The sequence below is a fragment of the Boleophthalmus pectinirostris genome, unplaced genomic scaffold (assembly GCF_026225935.1).
Source record: "Boleophthalmus pectinirostris isolate CB_2022bp ecotype Guang Dong unplaced genomic scaffold, ASM2622593v1 HiC_scaffold_9, whole genome shotgun sequence".
In the NCBI taxonomy this organism is placed as follows: Eukaryota; Metazoa; Chordata; class Actinopteri; order Gobiiformes; family Gobiidae; genus Boleophthalmus; species Boleophthalmus pectinirostris.
The window spans coordinates 3,889,656-3,912,941 of NW_026571541.1; the positions used below are offsets into that span (position 1 = coordinate 3,889,656).

The 23,286-nt window shown below is 40.2% G+C and overlaps 2 protein-coding genes across 3 annotated transcripts in view; one reads left to right on the plus strand and one right to left on the minus strand.

Moving 5' to 3' along the window:
- Window positions 1-3,791, plus strand: part of LOC110156297 (calcineurin B homologous protein 1-like) — a 13,086-nt gene extending 9,295 nt beyond the window's left edge. The window contains exons 5-8 of one of the 2 annotated variants that reach the window (XM_055147982.1): window positions 1-133; window positions 354-415; window positions 1,826-1,942; window positions 2,713-3,791. The exon at window positions 1-133 is cut by the window's left edge and continues 6 nt beyond it. In XM_055147982.1, coding sequence (XP_055003957.1) covers window positions 1-133; window positions 354-415; window positions 1,826-1,942; window positions 2,713-2,719 — 319 coding nt within the window. In that variant the 3' untranslated portion in view covers window positions 2,720-3,791. The remainder of the gene's footprint in view (window positions 134-353; window positions 416-1,825; window positions 1,943-2,712) is intronic. The other variant, XM_020920499.2, reaches the window with a different exon arrangement.
- Window positions 3,792-5,791: 2,000 nt separating this feature from the next.
- nlk2 (nemo-like kinase, type 2) overlaps window positions 5,792-23,286 on the minus strand; it is a 50,854-nt gene continuing 33,359 nt past the window's right edge. The window contains exons 10-13 of the mRNA XM_020920486.2: window positions 20,624-20,710; window positions 19,597-19,795; window positions 17,668-17,761; window positions 5,792-15,421 (exon numbers count right to left, since the gene is read on the minus strand). Of these exons, the coding sequence (XP_020776145.1) occupies window positions 15,367-15,421; window positions 17,668-17,761; window positions 19,597-19,795; window positions 20,624-20,710 (435 nt within the window). The 3' untranslated portion in view covers window positions 5,792-15,366. The remainder of the gene's footprint in view (window positions 15,422-17,667; window positions 17,762-19,596; window positions 19,796-20,623; window positions 20,711-23,286) is intronic.

Consider the following 23,286-nt stretch of genomic DNA (forward strand, 5'->3'; position numbering starts at 1 on the left):
TCTGTTTGCAGAAAAGACTCGGTGGACTTTCCCTCTTTTGTTCGGGTTATGGCTCATTTTCAGTGGAGCGGCTCCAACCGGAACAAGACCTCCTCCCAAGACGCGTACAACAGCCCCAACAGCAAACTACGCTGTGAGCATTATCAATTATTATTAAACTACTATTATCCCACCTCTTTACTACTACTACTGCTACTACTGCTATGTTAACAACTATCACTACTCTAAGTCCTAATACTAGTGCTTGACTTTCTTTGGTCAAAAATCATAAAACAGTGCCATCTGCTCGTTGTATAAAGTATAAGTATAAATTCCTTCTACACTTGAATGAATATTTGTTTGTTTTTCCACAGTTCTTTTTCAGTTGTACGATCAGGATCGAGACGAGAAGATCTCCAGAGGTGAAATGCTTCAGGTCAGATGCACTTACCAAAAAAGATGATCCTCCAAAATAGTTAAGACGCAAATAAATAAGTGATTCAGAGCATCATAAAAAGTACAGAACTCAATAGGTGCCACTGACTAAGACAAATTTTACACCGCCTCAATGTGCACTTCAAATGGCACTACTCCCTGTGAGGCCCCAAGTAAAGTCCAACCTGGATCTACACCAGGTCTGAGGCAGATCTAAACCACAAGGTCCTAATCAGGTATAAATGTCTAAACCAGTCCAAACCAGACCTAGACCAGGGCTAACTGTGGGTCTAACACTAGGACTGAACCAGGCCTAAACTAGGTCTAAACTAGGTCTAAACCAGATCTAACTCAGGTCTAACTCAGGTCTAAACCAGGTCTAACTCAGGTCTAACTCAGGTCTAAACCAGGTCTAAACCAGGTCTAAACCAAGTCTAAACCAAGTCTAAACCAGGTCTAACCCCGGTCTACAGAAGGTGTAGAGTAGGTCCAAACCAGGCCTAAACCAGGTCTAACTCCAGTCTACAGCAGATGTAGAGCAGGTAGAAACTAGGTCTAAACCAGGTCTAAACTACATCTAACTCAGGTCTAAACCAGGTCTAACCCAGTTCTAAACCAGGTCCAACTCTAGGTCTAAACCAGACCTAAACCAGGTCTAACCCCCGTCTACATTAGGTGTAGAGCAGGCCTGAGCGTGTGTGTGTGTGTGTGTGTGTGTATAGAGCAGGTCTGAGTGGGTGTGTGTATGTGTGTGCAGAGGCGGTCTTAGCGGGGGGGTGTGTATGTGTGTGTGTGTGTGTGTGTGTGTGTGTGTAGAGCAGGTCTGCGTGCATGTGTGTGTGTATGGAGCAGGTCTGAGTGTGTGTGTGTGTGTGTATAGAGCAGGTCTGAGTGTGTGTGTGTGTATAGAGCAGGTCTGAGTGTGTGTGTGTGTGTATAGAGCAGGTCTGAGTGTGTGTGTGTGTGTGTGTGTATAGAGCAGGTCTGATGTGTGTGTGTGTGTATAGAGCAGGTCTGAGTGTGTGTGTGTGTGTGTGTGTATAGAGCAGGTCTGAGTGTGTGTGTGTGTGTATAGAGCAGGTCTGCGTGTGTGTGTGTGTGTATGGAGCAGGTCTGAGCGTGTGTGTGTGTGTATGGAGCAGGTCTGAGCGTGTGTGTGTGTGTGTGTGTGTGTGTATAGAGCAGGTCTGAGTGTGTGTGTGTATGGAGCAGGTCTGAGCGTGTGTGTGTGTGTGTATAGAGCAGGTCTGAGCGTGTGTGTGTGTGTGTGTATAGAGCAGGTCTGAGTGTGTGTGTGTGTATAGAGCAGGTCTGAGTGTGTGTGTGTGTGTGTGTATGGAGCAGGTCTGAGTGTTTGTGTGTGTGTGTGTATGGAGCAGGTCTTAGTGTGTGTGTGTGTGTGTGTGTGCAGGTGCTTCAGGAGATGTTGGGGATGGAGGACGAGCAGCTGCAGAGCATTGTGGAGAAGGCCATTCAAGAGGCCGACCTGGATCAGGACGGAGCCATTTCATTCGACGAGTTTAAGAAGGTCAGTCCCAAGTAAAAGTACACATACAGGGGCAAAAGATTACTCAAGTAAAAGTATCATAAGAAAAAATCTGCTTAAGTAAAAGTATTAAAGTACCTGTTTTTTAAAATGCACTTTAAAAGTAAAAAGTAAAAGTACTTTGCAGAGATTTTTAGAACAGTGATTTTTAAAACTTCTGTGTGTGTTGCTCAAATTTAGGATGTTAACTCAAATTAAATGTGACAAAAATTAGTCTAATCCATTTCAGCAGCTCTCAAACTATAAAGAAATGTACTCTTTACTTTTCAGTCCACATATAAAATGTAGTGGAGTAGAAAGTACACATACCTGCTCTCAAATGTAGTGAAGTGAAAGTAAAATGTATCTTCGCTAAAATGCACCTACAGTACATTTACAGTAAATTTACAGTATAGTAATGTACAGATACCTTAAAAAATATTGTAAAAAAAGTATCGTTTTTACTTTCGTACTTTGTTACATTCTACAACTGGTCTAAATCTGAGCCTAAACCATCAGTGTGCTACTGCTACTACTACTGGTACTGCTACTACTTTTACTACTAGTGCTACTACTGTTACTACTGCTACTATTGCTGCTACTACTGTTACTGCTAGTGCTACTACTACTGCTACTGCTACTACTACTACTACTACTACTACTACTACTACTACTACTACTACTGTTGCTGCTACTGCTCTTCTCATTTTGCCTTTCCACATGTTGACCTGGTTTCTGGTTCTTTTCTCTCTAATCCGTGGGCTTTTCTTCAGTGTTTAGAGAAAGTGAACATTGATGAGAAGATGAAGATCGGGTTCCTGTGCTGAAAACACTCCGTCACACTTCAGAAAGTCATCTGCACTTTACATTTTTTATTCTGTTATACTGACATATTTATATAATTAAAAAAAAGCCTGACATTGAATCTATCGTGAAATGATTTCAATATGACAAAATACCTTGAATGTATACACATATACCTGAGGACTCGAGGGTCTCTCCCTAAACCCCAGCCCCTGCAGACAATCCTGAGCCAGTGCTAGTGCAGCCTCTGCAGCTCAGGGAGGGATTTCTGGAGGTTCTGATCTTTCACGTGAGGCCTGAACATAAACTGAGAATGAGACAAATCCAGGATGTGCCTTCTATCTACAGGTTAAGATTCTGGAGCAGGGGTCTCTAACCTGTAGCTTGGGAGCTACTAGTACAGGGACCATCAAACTTAGGCTCACGGGCCAACTCTGGCCCTCCATGCCCCTTTGACTGGCCCTATGAAGCAATCCTAGAAAGTTGTCATGGCCTATTTTTTTTTTTATTATTATTTTTGGCAAATAAGAACATGTTTGCATCTTGTATTTTGTTGTTTTTTTTTTCCAAAAAAAAAAAAATTATGAAGTATTTATATTTCAATAATTATATGACGTATTTACATTTGCTGCCTAATTTTTGTAACCTGACAAACTCAAGATCAAACAGTGACAGTCAAGGCACGTGCAGGTCTGTAGTGCAGTTAAGGACATTAGTAAGACCCACTAGTAACAATAAACACACATGAGGCAGGAATGATGTGTTGATACAGTGTTGTGGATGGCTGTCAGGCTCGTCACTTCTACTACACAGTGAGGTCAGCTGGTGGTCAGTTTGGTCTGGGCCATACATTTCTGTTTTATGACCTACCTGACCCCGGCCCCTGTCACAGTCAAGAGTGATAATGTGGCCCCCAGAGAAAATAATTTGGTGACACCTGTACTAGTACCTCTCCACCCGTTTTCAAGTAGCTCACCAAAGGATTTCTGAATTACACATGTTGTACTGAATGAGTAAAATGTGATTGATTAAACGCCTATCACCATTGTGCATGTGTCATTTTAATGCCCAACTTTGTGCACTAATAAATGAATAATAGTTTATGTTTAATAGGCATCTAAGGCTCTCCATAGCTCTTACATTCATTCAATTTCTTATGACCGCTAAAAGTAGTAGCTCTTCAGCATTTTCGTTTTGTAAAATTAGCTCAACGGAGGAAACAGGTTGGAGACTCCTGCTCTGGAGACACAGGGTCAGTTGTGATTGTAATAACCTTTTAAAACAGGAAGTAAAACATTCCAGTTCCTTTTAAAGATGAAGTATTTTATTTACTTTACTTGGTATTAACTGCTAACACAGAATACATTTTTGATGCTCTGAGTCTCTCACAATGAAACTACTGCACATCATATCAGGTTTGTGAAATTATTGTGTGCAGTTTCATATCCTGTATTGACAATTGTCGTGTGGGAAAATGTGTCAAGTAGGCTTGTGGGCGGAGCATTGGACAGAATCTTACAGCTAACCATAAGGAAGGTTCGAATATGGCCCGGGTGAGATCTCTAGATTACTAAAACATGCATAGATGACATCTAAAAACTACAGGCGAGTTTGATTTTTGACAAAAGTGCGCGTTGCATGCTGGGAATTATTTTGGTCAGCGGCAATAAACACCAATTCAACATGACGGACGGAGCGAGAAAGCACGTAAAGGGTATTGATCCCGGTTATTTATCCACTCTAACGGCAGAGGACCCAAGACCATTTGACCAGAAATTGGTCATAAACATCAATGGACGACAAATCACCCTTTTCAACCCCGACAAAAGGTGGACCAAACCAAACTTCTGGTCAGAATCGCCAACTACCTGGACAAATATTCACTTGGGCGATATCCACAATGACTTGGTGGAAACTCCTGGGCCATTCACAGCAGAAAAGATGAAAACCTCCAAGAGTCTCGATGTGTTGAATTTGTTGGAGTCCACGGTTTGTTAGGATCTTCTACGTTTGCTCTGCGGATGTTTGAAAGCCGTTTAATTCACCGTTAGTGGTTCTTTTCACTCAGAATACGAAAAAGACATTTTCCTTCTTCCGTGCTTCTATTTGTGCATCTGATAATGCAGCAGGAATTTACCATTATCGGGGAGAAATACGCGAGGTTACGCACTGTGTTTGACGCTATCGTGTTTCTTGCCTCCAACCAAAATATTTCCCAGCATGCAACGCAGGCTTTTAATAACAATGATGTCAGCTGAAACTCGCCTATAGAGGAGTAACATGATAGAAAGTTATAGGTTTTTTTCATGAACCTCACATAACCTTAGCCAGGTTGGCGCCATCTAGTGCTGCCGCTCAATTTCGTTTCTCTCCAGTGACTAGGTCAGGAATCAAAATACACTAAATGGTTTGTAAGACCCTCAGAAGTGCGAGTCCGGGCACCAGCCAATCAGCAAAGAGCCAGACATTTTGTGTTGACAATGATTCCCAAGATTGAGGATTTAAAGCCGGAATAAAGAGAATGTTTGGTGAATTTTATCAAGGGGAAAGATGTTATTGTCCTTCTTCCTATGGGATTTAGGAAAAGCTTAATATACCAGTTACCCCAGTTAGCGGTGCATTACATACCTCATGACCAAATAGCAGCGATTGGTTAAATAAAAAAGTATCCGCCTACCCTCAAGCGAATGAATTCTAACACTGTGAGGTCAGACAGTTTCTACGAATCGAAACCACCTGATGTATCAGGTTAACATAACCCCTCTTCAAGTATCCACAATGTTAAAGGTGCCTGGAATGTTCCACAGTATGACATTAAACAACTCTGTTACATTTACTCAGTTAAAGGTTGTTTAATTACTCAAAAATACCTAGAAAAACAGACATTCTGACTCTGAAGATCGAAAGGTTTAATGCCATACTGTGAAACATTCCAGAACAAACCCATAACATATCCATGAAGAAAACCATCTCACGGACCCTCCACCAGAAAAGTTACACAATGCACCTTTAAGTAATAATAATAGTAAAGAATACACAACCACCGTCTTCCGTTCAAAGTCACATTTATTGTTTAGTTTCCAGATGTTTCCTCCAGTGCTTCATAGACACATCTTCATATTTCAAATTACAATGCATCTGATTAAAACATCAAATATACAAACATTGTTGAGGGAATTACGCATCCAAACAGAGTCCAGTAGTCTTCAGTCTCTCACCAAAATGTCGTTTTTGAAATAAAATCGCTTCAAGTACGTCGTTCGAACACAAAATGGTGTATGCCGTTGTATAAACTACTACATGTACACAAAGAGGAGAGGAGGGAGAGGAGGGAGAGCCGGGACATGAGATGGCCGACCGAGCTTTTCCTGAGATCTGAAGTATTGTTTGTGGATTTAAAACTAGGAATTACGTATGACAGGTTTTGAGAAGGAATTTGTAAAGAAAAAGTTGAAAAATATGGAAAATTACAGGAAGTGGAGAGTTCTATTTTAGACTTCTGCCCAAAAGTTCGTCACAATTTACATAAAAGAAACACATTTTCCTGATACTTTAAACATGATTTCAATAAAATAAAGGCGTTTTCTTTTTTTTTATTTGTTAAAAAAGGAGTTTTAAACCAGATTGCTAGGGAACAGTTATGGAATGCCCTAGTGTGATTTCACGATTTCCAACAAGGGAGTCAAATTTTAAATCTAAAAAAATGGCCAAAGTCGGAAAAGAATTATACAATTGTTATTATACAATCTAAATCTTAAATATAACAACCTTATGTGTGTTTTAGTTAAATTTGTAGTCTGACCTGTCATAGACGCTTTAAATGTTACGCAGTTAACATTTTGATGTGCTATATTGGTGTAATGAACATTTTAACTGTCGCAGATCTGACTTTTGGACCTAGTTTAGAAAAGTGCTGAACTATTTGATAAATATTGTAAGTGAATTTCAAACGAGAAACAGGGTCTCCATGGTAGCAGAATTTAAAATGTTATGAAATTTTTAAGAATTTTGTAATAATCGCCATAACATTCTAACTATTGCAATTGCTTGAACCTATTACGGTTCCAATTCTCAGGGACGTCGACGGAACGTTGGGGGCCCGGGGTAAGAAGACTCACATGGGTCCCCCTCTAATATTAATTTTGCCCCCCCCCCCATCGATTCCCCTGCCAAGTATCCAAGTATATCCAAGTATTCAGTATATCCAAATATTGTTTGTGAATTTCAAACTAGAAATTCTGAAGTTTAACAAAACAGAGAAACTTTTAATCAGAAATGTTACGCCATCTTGAACAAATTTGATGAACTATATTGTTGTTATCCATGGATTTCAGAGGGATACAAATGTAAGTAGTTAATTAGGATGGTATGGATGATGGTAGCAACAGAGAGGTCAAAAGTCCTCAAAATGGAATCCACAGCACGAAACCTAAGGACAACAGAATGGCCAAACTTTGAGAAAAATGACTAAGGATTTGAGAGAGTTTGACAAATTGTGATACAGGTTGAAGTATTTAGGTTCTAGAAATGTCAAAATCTCATGATAATTATTGCAATATTGTGAAAATGTTATGGCTGATGGGTCATTTGTAATTTGATCATTTAAAATCATCACTTAATATATAACTGGTGTAATCTTCTAAATTCTTGTAGGTGGGCTTTGCTTGAAACTTTTCCCAGTACGGCATTTATCTTATCACTGTCAGGCCTAGTCACAGTTCAACTCTGACGAGGAGACCCTGCCCGTGCCTATTTTTCACGCTAATCAAAATACCTGCTTCCATGGCGACGGCCCTCGTGAAAAGTTAGGCATCGCGGCTTTAAACTTGTCTGAAAATGTGTAAATGAGCAGTAAATCATGACTTTATTGTAGAACGCGGCGGCCGTGGATTCAAAACTCCGCCTCCTCTCGCTCGTCCCATCCAGGAGAGGTTCACTAACAGTCAGAAACCGTGGCTATTGGTCGGGTACAAACAGAGGGAGGTGGTTTGGGGGGGTCAGATACAGCGGTGTGGGGGCAGTCGTGCGACCAGCGATGGACGAAAACTGGAGCTTTAAGTCGTTCACGGGTAGTAAATGTTTAAACCTCTATATCGCCCAACTGTAAAGAGATATTGAGACTCTCTGATCTGAACGGTCACTACCTAAATACTGTTCCTTTTGACGGAAATGCTTTAGTTCAGATCTAGTATTTAAAAATTATATCACCAAAAGTCCGATTGCATGTTTCATTTTGTACAAAGCGTCATTCTCTGGATGTTTGTAGAGTTTGCGAATGTTCAGACGTAAAACTCTTTGGACTTTAGTGGTTTCTTTGGAAGCTTCGATCTTCCTTAAATCTGCACAGCACTATCAATATTTTGTCATAAATTAAGTCATTCTAATAATTGATCAATTGGATTTGCATTTGCAGATCTGGTAAGGGTGGGACAAGACCCAAATTTCACGAAACGAGACGCATCACGAGATCAGGTTCACGAGACAAGACTTTGACATAAATCATAATAAATAAGTAGTGCAAACTGTTTCATAATTTTGGATTCACTATTTTTATTTATTTTATGTCATTGTAGTACTGATTTTTGGAGCTACAGCTTATCAAATTGGTCTTAACTGTTGTTTTTTTTTTGTCCAAGTCAAACGTAAATTCAGGGGGAAAAAAAAGTCTAACAAAACCATTTTTCTCATGTGTGCATGATCTTGTGATTGTTTTGTCTCGCAAAGTCTTGTCCCATCCCTATATAATGACATTGCTAAATCTGTGTATCATTCGTTTTTCTAAATAAAACCAAAAATAAGAAAATGGATGGCAATTTGTTTTTTCAGTTTTTGATTGTGTGTGTAAATGAATAATGGAAAAAATGGATAAGGGTCATTTCCCGTTTCCGTGACTTAAACTGCAATGCCGAACCAGGACTAAAATAGGTCTAAACTGGGTCTAAACCAGGACTAAACCAGGACTGAACCAGGACTAAACCAGATCTGAACCAGTACTGAGTCTCGAGACGGGCCCGGAGGTGTGCCCCTGTTGACTGTCGGGTGATCAGGGCTGAGACCGGGACTGAGACCGGGACTGAGACCGGGACTGAGACCGGGACTGAGACCGGGACTGAGACCGGGACTGAGACTGGTTTAGTCCAGGTTTAGTTCAGACCTGGTTCAGACCTGGTTCAGACCTGGTTTAGACCCAATTTAGTCCAGTTTTAGTCGTCTTTTAGTCCTGGTTTACTCCTGGTTCAGTCCGTATGCAGTGCCAAAGTCTGGCATTGCAGTTCAAGTCACAGAAACGGGAAACGTTATCTGTTTTTTCCATTCTTCATTTAAACACAAAATTGAAAACTGAAAAAACAAATCATTATCTATTTTTTCATTTTAGTTTTGGAGACAAATAATGAAGAATATAGTTGTTTAGTCATTTTCTTATTTTTGGTTTTATTCTGAAAAACAAATGAACGAATGATACATGAATGCTGTTAGTTTTATTTCTACCTTTTTTCCATTCAAATGATATATTTAGATTTTACGATTTAACGCCGAAGCCTGAATCGCATTAGATTTCATCGCCCATCGCTTTAAAGCAGAACTTCCCCCACACCACCGTACTTTTCCATGTGAGTTTTTCCGTATAAAACCTCCACTGGACATTCAGATTTTGGAAAGCGTCTCTACAGCGTTCTGCAGAGGTAAACAGAGATACGGAGCCCGAGAGGTAGAAACCCAACTGTGTTTTCGAATCATATGTACAAACCGAACTCTCAACCACAAGGCGTCCACTTCAGATAGATCACCAATTCGACAAAAAAAGTACACAACTTCTGGGTTTGGTACAGGAATCCTCTACAGATCCTATATTAGCAGGGTAAAAATCAAGAAAATATATACATTTGTATGCAAGTTTTAAAAATAAAATCAACTTCACAGCCTTTCCAAAAATGTGCAGGCTAATACAATTTCTATACAGTGGTATCGTCTGGTCTTGAGGAAGTTAGAGGGAGTTAATTTGCGTTTTTCTATTCTACAATATTTACAAGAAAGCAAGCATGCCATCGGTGGACACAAAACTGGAATAAAAAACAAGTCTAAAAATATATTAAATAATTTCCTTCTAAGATTTTTTTTCTAAAGACAGAGAGGAAGTGGGGAGGGAGGTTTTCAAGGTGAGACCATGCGTGTGGAGATGCTACGTTTAAGCTGCTAGGATGCGTTCAGTGGCTAAAATGGCGGTCGGTTTTCTCAACGTGTCGTATTGCTGGTAAACTGGCGTCGGGCGAGTTTCGTTTTGGGATCTTTTTGAGCACGCGATGCACAAGTGGGAAGAAATGGTGGGTTTTTTTTAAGGGAAGACCAAGTCGCCAAAACCAGCCCCTCTCTCGTCGACTTTCGAAATTTGAAAAACGTGGGTCTTTGGAATGTTGGCCGGTGCATTTTTGAGGTTTCATTATTATTTTTGAGCACATAAACTGGTGGTCATCTTTATAGTTGGTCCGTAAACGTCTGCGTTGTTAAACCAGTCAAATTTAAGCACATTAAAGCCGCACTACATGACCTTTCCTGTGAAGAGTTTGCCACCTGTTTGTCTCAAATTGGCCTGGAATGTCCCACAGCACGGCATTAAAACGATTGAACTCGCGGGTCAGATGTGTAATTTGAATTAACGTGAGATACATACATTTAATGCTATACTGTGGAACATTCGCAGTAAAGCAACATTATCTCCATGGAGACAAGCGGGACCCGTGAGTCACTAGAAAAGTTACGTAGTGTGTCGGTTTAAATCTTTTTTCTTGTCGACGACTGTTTCAAACTTTTGTAATGTAACAAAGATAAACAGGCCGTGTGCACAAAAGCATACTAGCTAGCTCACCGTGCCTCAACGCTAACGGTCACTTTTATTAAAATTGTAAAATATGCAATAAACCAATTCAAATTCAAATGAAATAAAGTAAAAAGTACCCAATTATTTCTATATGTAGAATACTTCAGTTTGTGTTGTTTTAATATTGATTATGTCTCAAAATTAGCATTAGCATTGAGACGCAAACATCTTTTTCTAAACACATTAGGCTACGTTCAGACTGCAGGGCTTAACTCTCAATTCAGATTTTTTTGTGAAATCCGATGTTTTTTCGAGGTCGTTCACATTTCCAATTAAATGTGACTTGTATGTGACTCCAGTGTGAACATTAAACGGCCCAAAAGTGTCCCGCATGTGCACTGGAGACACGACGACGTCAACCGCAGCGAGCGTCTCTGTGTTTACAGAAGTTGTCCAAACATGGACGCATCATCGAGCACCTGGAGATTTTAAAGTTCCTCTCGTACCGGAGCCAGAACATGAACAACTTACTTGTTTTAAGGAGGAGATTGAGAAGGAGAAGGACGAGGTTTTTGGTCGTGGTGTTTTGTGGGCAGCGGCAGCGACGTCCGTTGAAAGGAACGTGTGGATGTGGAGACGGAGCCAAGAGTGGTGAGTGGTGATGTGCTTCACTTCAGTCACACGGAGTTCATTAACAATTCTCGCACACTTCAGCGCAGAATAGTGACGTTTGTGTCTTGTTGATAACGTGTAGGTGGATGAATGCACTTTGGCCGTTCACACTGAAGTCACATGTCAAAAGATCAGATATGTATCAGTTTCAGGAGCACATATCCAAGTGTCCTGGGTCACATTTGAAAAAAATCAGATCTGTGTCGTTCAGACTGTCATTAAAAGATCAAATACAGGAACATAGGGGCCAAAAAAAAATCAGATTTGGGTCACTTTAGGATGCAGTCTGAACGTAGCCTTAGTCTCCTCCATCTGCTGAAGTTTTCATTTGATTTGTGTAGTCCATTGCTTTCCATGACCTTCTCTTTAAATATTTACTCATTTAAATTTGAGACGATTTTAAACTGAGACAAAAACAACATAGATACACAATTAGACAGGAGGTAGTGACGCTATTGTCGCAGTCTATTGAATGTCGGTAGTGGATAAATCTGAGTCAGTTCTCCCGACATCCTTTGTAAATGCGTTCCATTGCGAGAACTGGGGAAAATATGTATGTCCGAGAAAGTTTAATGTCCACCCGACTCGGTCTGCACTGAACTAGCCCGAGTTTATGTCTCGAAAAACTGATTCGATTGGCCGGTCCATTGCACTTTCTCCAGGTGGACGTTGGAATAACAAGTGTGATTGCCGGACGCAGTTGTGCACAGAGCCTCTTAAATATTTTGATAAACGGATCGGGATGAGCCAGAGTCCAATATAACAATTAATCTTATATAATCACATATTCTAAATCCTGTGAGAATTTCATGTACATTAAATAAAAATGTGGTTCATTATTGTGTCGCTTTCCACTCTCGGCGGTAGTGAGTTACTTTTGCGAGGGATGCACCGATCCTGCAATTTCAGCTCTGATACCAATTTCGATACTATGGCTTTAAGTTTCTGCCGATATCAACCGATACCAGTGTTTAGTAAACTGGTACACAGCATTTATTTAGTTAAAACAAAAAAATAAAACTGTTCCAGTGAAAAAAAAAAGAAAAACTGTAGCCCTAAAGTAACTACAGAACAAAATTCCCACAAAAAACAGTAAAAAGCTGATATCCGATCCAGTAAATGTTTCCAGATCGGCGCATCCCTACAGCCGACGGCTTCTCTGACCTCAAGTGTCTTGCCCAGGGACACAACAAACCGCATAATCAAAAGCACACGGCCAATGCCACCAAAGACCCAGCTCATTTGGTTAACAGTGATTAAATTGTCTTTCTTCGGAACACTCGATTTGTCCATTTATCGAATTAATTCACGGAATATTTTAGTTACAATCGTCCGAACTCAAGAGGCACACATTAAAAACAAAACCAGTTACCGCCGTGTCCACAAAACTCCTTAAAATCCGACAATTCAACAGAAAAAGAAGCACCTTTAGTTACGCAGTCTTCATAGTGGTTTGGGTTTTGAAGCAGGACGTGACATTTGTGGCGTTTCGGATCAAGAATAAATACAGAAATCATTTGAAAAACAGTAATATGTGCCAGCAGCGCAAAACCAAACTCTAAAAGTGCACTGTGGAACTTTTCTGGTGGAGGCGCCGTCAGATTTTCTTTGTAGAGACGTTATTGCTTTGTCTGGAATGTTTCACAGTGTGGCATTAAACCTTTGTATCTTCACGCAGACCAAACCAGGCCAAGTGACAAGTCAGATCTGCGAAGAGGCGACCCCGCTCACAGTCAGAGTGCCTGTTTTTCTAGCGATTTTTGAGCTATAAAAGTCATACTGTGGAACATCGAAACAAACAAATGAAGTTCCCCTCCACTAGAAAAGTTACACAGTGCACCTTTAGTTGAAAATCTGGAGGAAATCTGGCAAATTTCAGGAAAGCCTCGTGCCAACATGGTTCATATTTATTAGTAGTAGCTGTATTTTACTTTTTAGGATTTAAAAACGTTAAAAATATTCGATCAATTGTGAAAAACGCGTAAGATATTTGGTTAAGTCAAATTTCATTAAAAGTTGCCTTACGTAACTTTTTTGGTTGTCTCCGTGGAGATGTTACCGCTTTGCCGTGAATGTTCCGCAGTACGGCATTAAATGTATCTACGCCAAGTTACAGGTCAGATCTGTGGAGGGATGACTCGGCTCACTGTGAGAATGAAAACACCTGTACTTTGATAAACGCAAACTAGATCAGTTTAATGCCATACTGTGGAACATTTTCAAGCAAATCAATAACATCGCCATGGAGACAAGCAAGTGGCAGACCCTTCCTGAGAAAAGTTACATAGGGCACCGCACTGAATTGAAGTAATTGGTAGTATTTAGGTCAATGGTTGTTTATCCAAAAATACGTGAATTTTAGTTTTATATTAAATTTTTTCCATAATTTTCACTATTTGCACGAGTCCACAAGGCTATTATCTTTGGCAAAGGGGCTTTTTAAAATCTTTAAATAAACTTCTAAAATTTGCCCATTAAAATACAAAGTTGGATATTAAATCATTTAAAGCTGCATTGTGTAACTTTCTTGGGGGGGAGGGTCTATCAAAAGCTTTTCTTCATGGAGATGTTATTGCTTTTGTCTGGAATGTTTCACAGTGTGGCATTAAATCATTCTTTCTTTACGGAAACCAAACTAAACCAAGTTACAGTTCAGATCTGTGGAGAGGCGACCCCGCTCAGAGTCAGAATTTTGTGTTTCTAGGTATTTTTGAGCTCTAAAACCACTTTCTATAAATTCTATAAATGTAAAGTAGAGCTGTTTAAAGTCATACTGTGGAACATTCCAGGCAGAGCGGTGACATATCCATGGAAACGAGCAGAGCCTCCACCAGAAAAGTTTCACAACGCACCTTTAACTTCATCGATTGTCTGAATTCAAAGCTCATTTTGGCAACTTCCCAGTGTCAAACCATGTGGGGGCGTCAACAACATCAAGAAATCTACTTAAATATAGACTATTATTTACCCATAATACTGAATATATTAAACAAAAGTCTTCATATAGAATCATTAAGGTCCACATCGTATGGAAGTGATGGACAAACCCTTTAAGATTTGGTCGACTAAGTTTTCATTTAAAAATACAGGATGGTTTCTGCCACATCAAGAATAAAACTATGACTGCGAAATATTAGAATATATATATTACAAAGGATAAATGCATCTTGAAGAATAAGATGTTACAAATTTTAGTCATTTCTCAGTAATTTCTCAAAAGGCTGCATTTAGATTTTTGGAGTTTTCCCCATACGTTCGAGGACATTTGTGGTAGCATTCTCCTCCGTTACCACTAGGAGGCAGTAGACACATATTTGAAGCATTATTTTCCATTTGAAATAACCCACAAGAGACTTTTCATTATAATTACAGCACTGTCATAACGATAGAAAGTAACTCATTACAAATATTCACTTCACATTACTGCAATCGAATATTTTTTTAGGGAACTACTTTATTATATTTGCAAAAAGAAAGGGAATATGTGGATTATGGTTTAAATATCTTAATTTAGATTTAAACTGTTCAATTAATACAGTTTTGAATAAAAGACTACCAAAAAATGCTACCAAAATTGGGGTAAAAACTTAAATAACTATACTATGAATTCACTTATAACCTGTAACAGTACTTTTACTTTAGTACTTTTTCCACTAGTGGTAATAAGAGACAAATAACATCGTAATAGAGAGTATAGTTACATGTATTTATATTACATATGTATCCAAGTAGCTGTTTCTTTCACAAGGCAAAGAATGCTTGGATCAGGTGTCTACTGCCTCCTAGTGGAAATAATGGGGAACAACTCTTAGCATGCAGGATTATTCAAACATGAATGAAATATAATAGTACTTTAAATATGTTTTTAAGGTGCAAATGCCATTACAACATGAATAAAATCTTTAAAACCTTTGTATAGTCCTGGTTTAGTGAAGTGGAGGACCTACAAATTGTGGCAAAAACCATCCCAAGACCAAATAACTAACTCTAACATCAGTCACTCCCGTAAAGCGCTGGTCTGTGGGCTTTTCTTCATTCAGTAGACACAGAGCAGACCTGTCCAGTGAAATGCTACGCAGGTTTAAAGATGAGTAAAATGAGGAAGAGGAGGAGGAGGAAGAAGGAGAGATGGTCCTCATTCCCACACCAGCGGAGACGGAGGCATCTCAGAGGGCTGTGCCACCGTAGAGCTGCAAAACACCACAACGGAAAGGTAAGATAAGAGAGAAATATTTGAAATGGCACTACCTAACCCTCCAACCCCTGCAGCCAATCATGAGTCAGTGCTAGTGCAGCCTCTGCAGCTCAGACAGGGAATTCTGGAGGTTCTGAACATAAACTGAGAATGAGACGAAATCAGATGTGTCCTCTATCTACAGGTTTAGGCACTGGCAACACAGGCTCAATTGTGATTTTATTATTTTAAAACCTCTTGATCTATTCTTGATCTATTCTTGATCTATTCTTGATCTATTCCCGGTCTATTCCCGGTCTATTCCCGGTCTAGTCCCGGTCTAGTCCCGGTCTAGTCCCGGTCTAGTCCCGGTCTAGTCCCGGTCTAGTCCCGGTGTATTCTTGGTGTATTCTTGGTGTATTCCTGGTCTAGTACATGTGGAAAGATTCATTATTCTGAGGCAAAAACACTTGATCATATTATTTCTTTGGTAACTCATACAGAGTGGGTTGCCTCATTTAGTCTTCAAAATTACAACTCCTAAATCAAGTCCAGTGGTATTAATTGTCAGATTAATGAATATATTTAGATTCCCATCCATCCATTTTCTTCCTCTTTATCCGGGGCCGGGTCGCGGAGGCAGCACTCTAAGCAGGGACTCCCAGAATTCCCTTTGCACACATACTTCCTCCAGCTCTTCCGGGGGGACCCCAAGGTGTTCCCAGGCCAGCCCAGAGACACAGTCCCTCCAGCGTGTCCTGGGTCTTCCCCAGGGCCTCCTCCCGGTGGGACATGCTCCCGGGCATGTCACTATAATGACCCGTGTGTCACTATAAATGGAGAGTGAAACTGAGTCCAGTCGTCAGTGTTTTTACCTGATGAAGTTCTTGTGTCAGTGTTTTTACCTGATGAAGTTCTTGTGTCACAGTGTTTTTACCTGATGAAGTTCTTGTGTCACAGTGTTTTTTACCTGATGAATTTCTTGTGTCAGTGTTTTTACCTGATGAAGTTCTTGTGTGTGTTTTTTACCTGATGAAGTTCTTGTGTCAGTGTTTTTACCTGATGAAGTTCTTGTGTCACAGTGTTTTTACCTGATGAAGTTCTTGTGTCAGTGTTTTTACCTGATGAAGTTCTTGTGTCACAGTGTTTTTACCTGATGAAGTTCTTGTGTCAGTGTTTTTACCTGATGAAGTTCTTGTGTCAGTGTTTTTACCTGATGAAGTTCTTGTGTCACAGTGTTTTTACCTGATGAAGTTCTTGTGTCACAGTGTTTTTACCTGATGAAGTTCTTGTGTCACAGTGTTTTTACCTGATGAAGTTCTTGTGTCACAGTGTTTTTACCTGATGAAGTTCTTGTGTCACGGTGTTTTTACCTGATGAAGTTCTTGTGTCACGGTGTTTTTACCTGATGAAGTTCTTGTGTCAGTGTTTTTACCTGATGAAGTTCTTGTGTCAGTGTTTTTACCTGATGAAGTTCTTGTGTCAGTGTTTTTACCTGATGAAGTTCTTGTGTCAGTGTTTTTACCTGATGAAGTTCTTGTGTCAGTGTTTTTACCTGATGAAGTTCTTGTGTCAGTGTTTTTACCTGATGAAGTTCTTGTGTCACAGTGTTTTACCTGATGAAGTTCTTGTGTCACAGTGTTTTTACCTGATGAAGTTCTTGTGTCAGTGTTTTTACCTGATGAAGTTCTTGTGTCAGTGTTTTTACCTGATGAAGTTCTTGTGTCAGTGTTTTTACCTGATGAAGTTCTTGTGTCAGTGTTTTTACCTGATGAAGTTCTTGTGTCACAGTGTTTTTACCTGATGAAGTTCTTGTGTCAGTGTTTTTACCTGATGAAGTTCTTGTGTCAGTGTTTTTACCTGATGAAGTTCTTGTGTCAGTGTTTTTACCTGATGAAGTTCTTGTGTCACAGTGTTTTTACCTGATGAAGTTCTTGTGTCACAGTGTTTTTACCTGATGAAGTTCTGTGTCACAGTGTTTTACCTGATGAAGTTCTTGTGTCAGTGTTTTTACCTGATGAAGTTCTTGTGTCACAGTGTTTTTACCTGATGAAGTTCTTGTGTCAGTGTTTTTACCTGATGAAGTTCTTGTGTCACAGTGTTTTTACCTGATGAAGTTCTTGTGTCACAGTGTTTTTACCTGATGAAGTTCTTGTGTCAGTGTTTTTACCTGATGAAGTTCTTGTGTCAGTGTTTTTACCTGATGAAGTTCTTGTGTCACAGTGTTTTTACCTGATGAAGTTCTTGTGTCAGTGTTTTTACCTGATGAAGCTCTTGAAGGCGGCGGACTGAGGGTTGATGCAGAGCGGGACTCGACTGCCCTTCTGCTGCTCCAGGATGAACTGATGGATGATTTCTGAACAAATAACACAAAAGGTAAACAATATTTGTATTAAGCTTTCTTCTACAATCATCTTAACTACACTAAAGGCATTATTCATTCCCCGATACTAAATCCTGGATTTAGATATTATTGTAGTCACAGCTGTCTTGGGGCACACTGAAAGACTGAACCAAAGCTGCCAAACTGCGTCACTGGCTCCTCCATACTAAGCAGTGTGACTATAGGAGGTGCTAGGATGATGCTCAAACTCCATTCTGGCGTCTGAAAGTTGTGAAACGTGTTCATGTGGGGAGTGTGTTCAGACCGCGCTGATCTGACAATGGTGAAAACAGTTGAAGGTCTCATTAAAGCGGCTGTCCCAGATACCTGCTGTTTGCATCCAATTAAAGTGTTTTATCTTCCAAGAACCAGAAAGTGCTTTGTTAGCATGACAGCTCTTGCCTAAGGACACAACAACTGCTACTGCTGCCCCACTGTGGCATAATCCTGATAATCCGTGTGGGCCAGGTCCAGGCCTGGCCCCGCTTGTCTTCTGAGGAGTGACGCGATCAGGCTTTGATCAGGAGGTTTGGCCACTAACACTTAAATGTAAATATGTAAACATTCCCTAAAACAACCTGCCGGCTTTAAAAACCTTTTGACAATGCAGCACACTCCTAGCCTGATTTACCAGACGGTTTCACTTTGTAAAAACCATCTGACCTCGCAGTGTTAGAATTCGTTCGCTCAACAGTAGGCGTGTACTTTTTATCATTTAACCAATCGCTACTACTTGGTCGTGATGTATGTAATGCACCGGTATTAGGGATGGGCATGATTAGTCGATTAATCGATAATTGATCATTAAGAATTTCATCGATTATGTTAATTTTAATCGACAAACCGAATGTAGGTTGCTGTGCGTAGTGTAGGGTGACCAAAGAGTGGTCTGTACATGTGTCTCTCTGCACTCAGAAGGAGCGAGACACAAACAGTCGGTCAGTCTGCAACGTACTGAAGCACAAATGCGTATTTAACGATGACTTGTACAAGAAATTCCTTTCCGTTCCGGTCGGGACAAGTGTGAGGCCATGTGCACAAAGCAGGCACATATGTTTCTGTGTCCAGTGGGAAAAAGTTTTGCCAGGTGAGAGTCGCTCAATGTCGATGACGAGTCCCCACCTCCCTCCCCCCGTACGGTGTCCTGGTTTTGACAAACGCAAATACGGTCACACTAACTAGTCGTGTCCTTTAATCCGACAGAAGTTGAACCACATCAGCGACACAAGAGCTGTTTTTTTTCTTTGCTTAGTTTATGCAAATTAGCCATGTGGTTTTAAGTTTGGTTTCTGTGAGTCTTGCACAAATCTGCATTAAACACATTCTAATGTCAAACGGGCTGATGTGGCTCTAGAGTGGTTACGGTTTATATGTCGTAAAGTTGAATTTATTTATGCAGATTAGTAGTGCAGATAGTAATAATAATGATGATCGATAACTGATCGTTAATTCTCCCGGCGATCGATTAAGAAAATTTAATTGAATGCCCATCCCTAATCGGTATATTAAGCTTTTCCCAAATCCCATAGGAGCAATAACGTCTTTCCCCTTGATAAAATTCACCAAACATTCTCTTTGTTTTGCCTTTAAATCCTTAATCTCGGGAATCGTTGTCAACACAGAATATTTGGCTCTTCGCTGATTGGCTGGTGCCTGAACTCGCACTTCCGGGGTTTTTGCGGATCATCTAGTGTATTTTGATTCCTGACCTAGTGGTTGGAGTTGCCGGGCTAGCACACTCCCATCTCAGCTCTTAAAGCTCACGACTCTAAAACCATCATAAAACCATCTCCTTCAGCAGCACTGACCTTTGACCTGGCGCACCGAGCTGAGGTTCTTCTCGAAGCCGTCGTCAAACTTGGGGTTGGTGACGGGCTCGAAGTCGCTGGTGTAGACGCGTCCGGAGGAGGTGGTGTAGCAGCATTTGCACATACAGGTGTGGTACCTGAGTCTGCCCTCGTCCAGGTACGGGTGAGCCAGGGCGTCCTTCGCTGAGATACGCTTCGACTGCAGGGCACACAGGGGAGGAGGAGGAGGAGGAGGAAACAAGACCGATAGAGACAGGTTAGACAACTAAAATAAGATGATTACATTTAAAAGGTGCACTATAGCCGTGTTTCCATTTTCTATAGTTCAAAAATAGCATTCAAAAATCCATTCTTCCTGTTGAGTGGGCTCCTGTCTCCACAGATCCGACCCTCCACCAGAAAAGTTACATCTGTTGCCAAGATCATACTTTTTACTTCCGGCATAAAAGTGTAAAGGTACTTCCATAACTGTTACCTAGCAACCATAATGTTAAAAAGGGCAAAAGATCACTAATTTACCCAATAATTATCATTTGACAAATAAAAAGCAACTTTATTTTGTTAAAGTAATGTTTAAACTGTCAAAAAATTTTGTTTTTGCACAAACATAGTTCTGGCATTTTGAATGGAGTTTTGTGTATTCATAGATTTTGGGCTTTGGTTACAGCTGTCATTTAAAGATATTAACTCAAAAATAATAATAATTATAGAATTTTCTTACATTTTCATTCCAACATTTCTTCACAAAGTAGAGCTTAACTGATGTAAAACTATGACAAATATTCAGCAGAGGCACTATGCCACTAAACTAAGTAATAATTAGAAGAACATGAAAAGCTGTCATGTGCACTTTTTCAGAGTGCCCTGGAACAGCGTCGCGGGGTCGGCAGTGACGTTGGAGATGCCGATAACTCACTGGGGTTAAACAAGCGGGCGTGCAGTCTATAATTACAGCCCGAGTGTGAGTGTGTGAATGAGGAGGGCTATTTTTACCCAGACCAGTGGGCTTCCGGAGGCTCTGACTCACCGGGTCGAACACCAGCATGCGGCAGAGGAGATGCACCGCCTCATGGGTCGCTTGGCTAGACAGAGTGTAGAGCACAGGCAGAGACGGCTGCACACAACAACACAAAACACACAAGAGTTAAACAAACATTATTGGACTTTATATATATATATATACACACTTTAGATACCGTATTTTTCGCACTATAGGGCGCACTTAAAAGTCTTTAATTTCATCCAAAAACAAGTGCGTGCTTTATAATCCAGAGCACTTTATATCTGAATTTATTGGGGTGTTTTAGTATGACTTTAGTAAACTACAAAGCCACTCCACTTGCAGCATTACAGCTCCCGTAGTCAGGAGCATCAGGAGTAATACAGACTGTGATTCCTTTTATATCAAAATGCACCTGTCAAGAGACACGCTCACAACACCCACTTTAAACTCAAGACTATAAGTCACGCAGTAAAACATGGGAATAGAGCAGCTGCGAGAGAATTCAACATTAATGAATCAATGGTACAGAAGTGAAGGAAGAAAATTAATTCAGTGCTTGCCATCGTTCTGGGTAGGTTAACGAAAGAACTTCAGCGGCTAGATGTTGGTGTCAACAAGTCGTTCAAAGTGAAAATGCGAGCTGCGTGGGAGCAGTGGATGAAAGAAGGAGAACACACATTCACCAAGAGAGACGGCGTCAAATGACTTACGCCACGATCTGCCAACGGATCATGGACGCCTGGGCTAAGGATCAGTATCAACTGTGGTCTGAGCTTTCACCAAGACCAGAATCATCACTGAACTGCCAGGGAACAGTAACCACACTGACTCGGATAATGACAAGAGGGATGTGGAAGTGCTGGACCCCGGAATCACCCAACTGTTTAACTTGGACACTGAAGATGAAAAATTTGAGTGATTTGTGGACGAGGAATGAACTGAAAAAGTCAGTGTAATGTGTAATTTTTAGTTATAACTGAACAATTGAGTTACTGTAAATACTCTAACAATTTAGCATCTCAGACAGTATTTTTTTTATGTGTTACGTGTCAAATAATGTTTGACTGACTTATCTAACTGCTGTGTTTCGTTTAATGCGCCTTATAGTCCAGTGCGGTTTATATGTGAAAAAAGTTCAAAAATAGACCATTCAATGACAGTGTGCCTTATAATCCAGAACAACATATAATGCAGAAAATATCATATCAGGCCGTAGACAGAGCGTAGCGCACAACAGAGACGGCTGCACACAACAACACACAAGAGTTAAACAGTGATCAGTAATAGGGATGTAACAATAATCAAAATATCGTGATATTGTGTCGTCTCACAATATCTTGGGCTGTCACAGTATATGGAATTACAAATTTCTTTGCTTAAATGCAGGTTTTATAGTAGTAAGAGCCAATAAGCATAGGGAACTACATATCCCACGATTCATTTCAGTGCAGACAACATGAAGAAATATGTTTTTACTTGAATTCTTAGGATTATGGCAGTAATAATTCACACCAGAATCTTGTAAATATTTTTTAAAAGCAAACACGTATCCTGCCTACAATAATAATAACCTCTCCAAAATATTGCAATAAATATCATACTGTGAGATGCATATCGTGATAATATTGTAGAGATTTGGATATCAATACATTCCTAGTCACTATGTAACTTTTTAGCCAACAAACCAGAACAAAAGTAAAGCATGTTTTTTGGTTTGATTGCGTTTATTGCACTGAAAAGCATGTGCCCTTACTCTGAGCGGGCTTGCACCTCCACAAACCTGACTCATTTGGCCTACTTGTCTCCACGAACTGTTGTTATTTTCACTCTAACATTGCACACAACCACGCACAACCTATATCCAAGTCGAATGTTCCTAAGTCTGTTTTTCCGTTACTGTACCTTTAACAAAGCCTCCATCTCTAGAGACTATTTTTGGCCCTGATTAAAAGTCTGTCTTTTTCGTGAAATTAGCTCGAGCCCACTCCAGAGCCATTTAACATAAACAACGTCCAATTTATTCCTCGGAAGTCTGACACTTCCTCCCAAAACAAAAACAAAAAACATATCATTTGGTGCAATTAGTCCTGTGTTGATTAAAAAGCCAAAATTTAACCACTGAAGTGTGTGAATAATGACTTTAATTTGATTTCATAGTCTGAAATTGTGTTTTCCTGACCGGCTTGTATGTAAATCTCTAGTTTGGTGAGCTGTGTTTGTCACGTTTTGATTGTGACCTTGGTGTTAGTCCCATTAACCGCAGTAATCTGGAGTCTGCACAAATCCTCCAACCACACTGGACTGAACCCAGGGCAGAGCAAATCCTGAGAATGATACACATGATCTGACCCTCTGCCTTTTTCGGTCAAATCATTCTGTCGTGACTTCATCTGTGTAAAGTTTTTTTTCCCTCCCACTCCTCCTATTGGTTAGCCTCGGTTACGCTCTGAGCAACAAGTGGATTTAACAAATAAAAAAACACTTTAACACATTCAGCTGATAATTTTGAAACTGTGATCTTGGAGTGTCTAAAAAAATCACTCCCTGCACTCATTTACAACAATTCCTGATTCTGACATTCGTTGATAAAAGTCTTCTTGCAGTTACTGAGACAGAATGCTTTCTTCGTCCCTGTGGGGAAACTGCAGAGTGTGTGCAGTGTGTTCGCGTGACTCCGACTGGCTTCG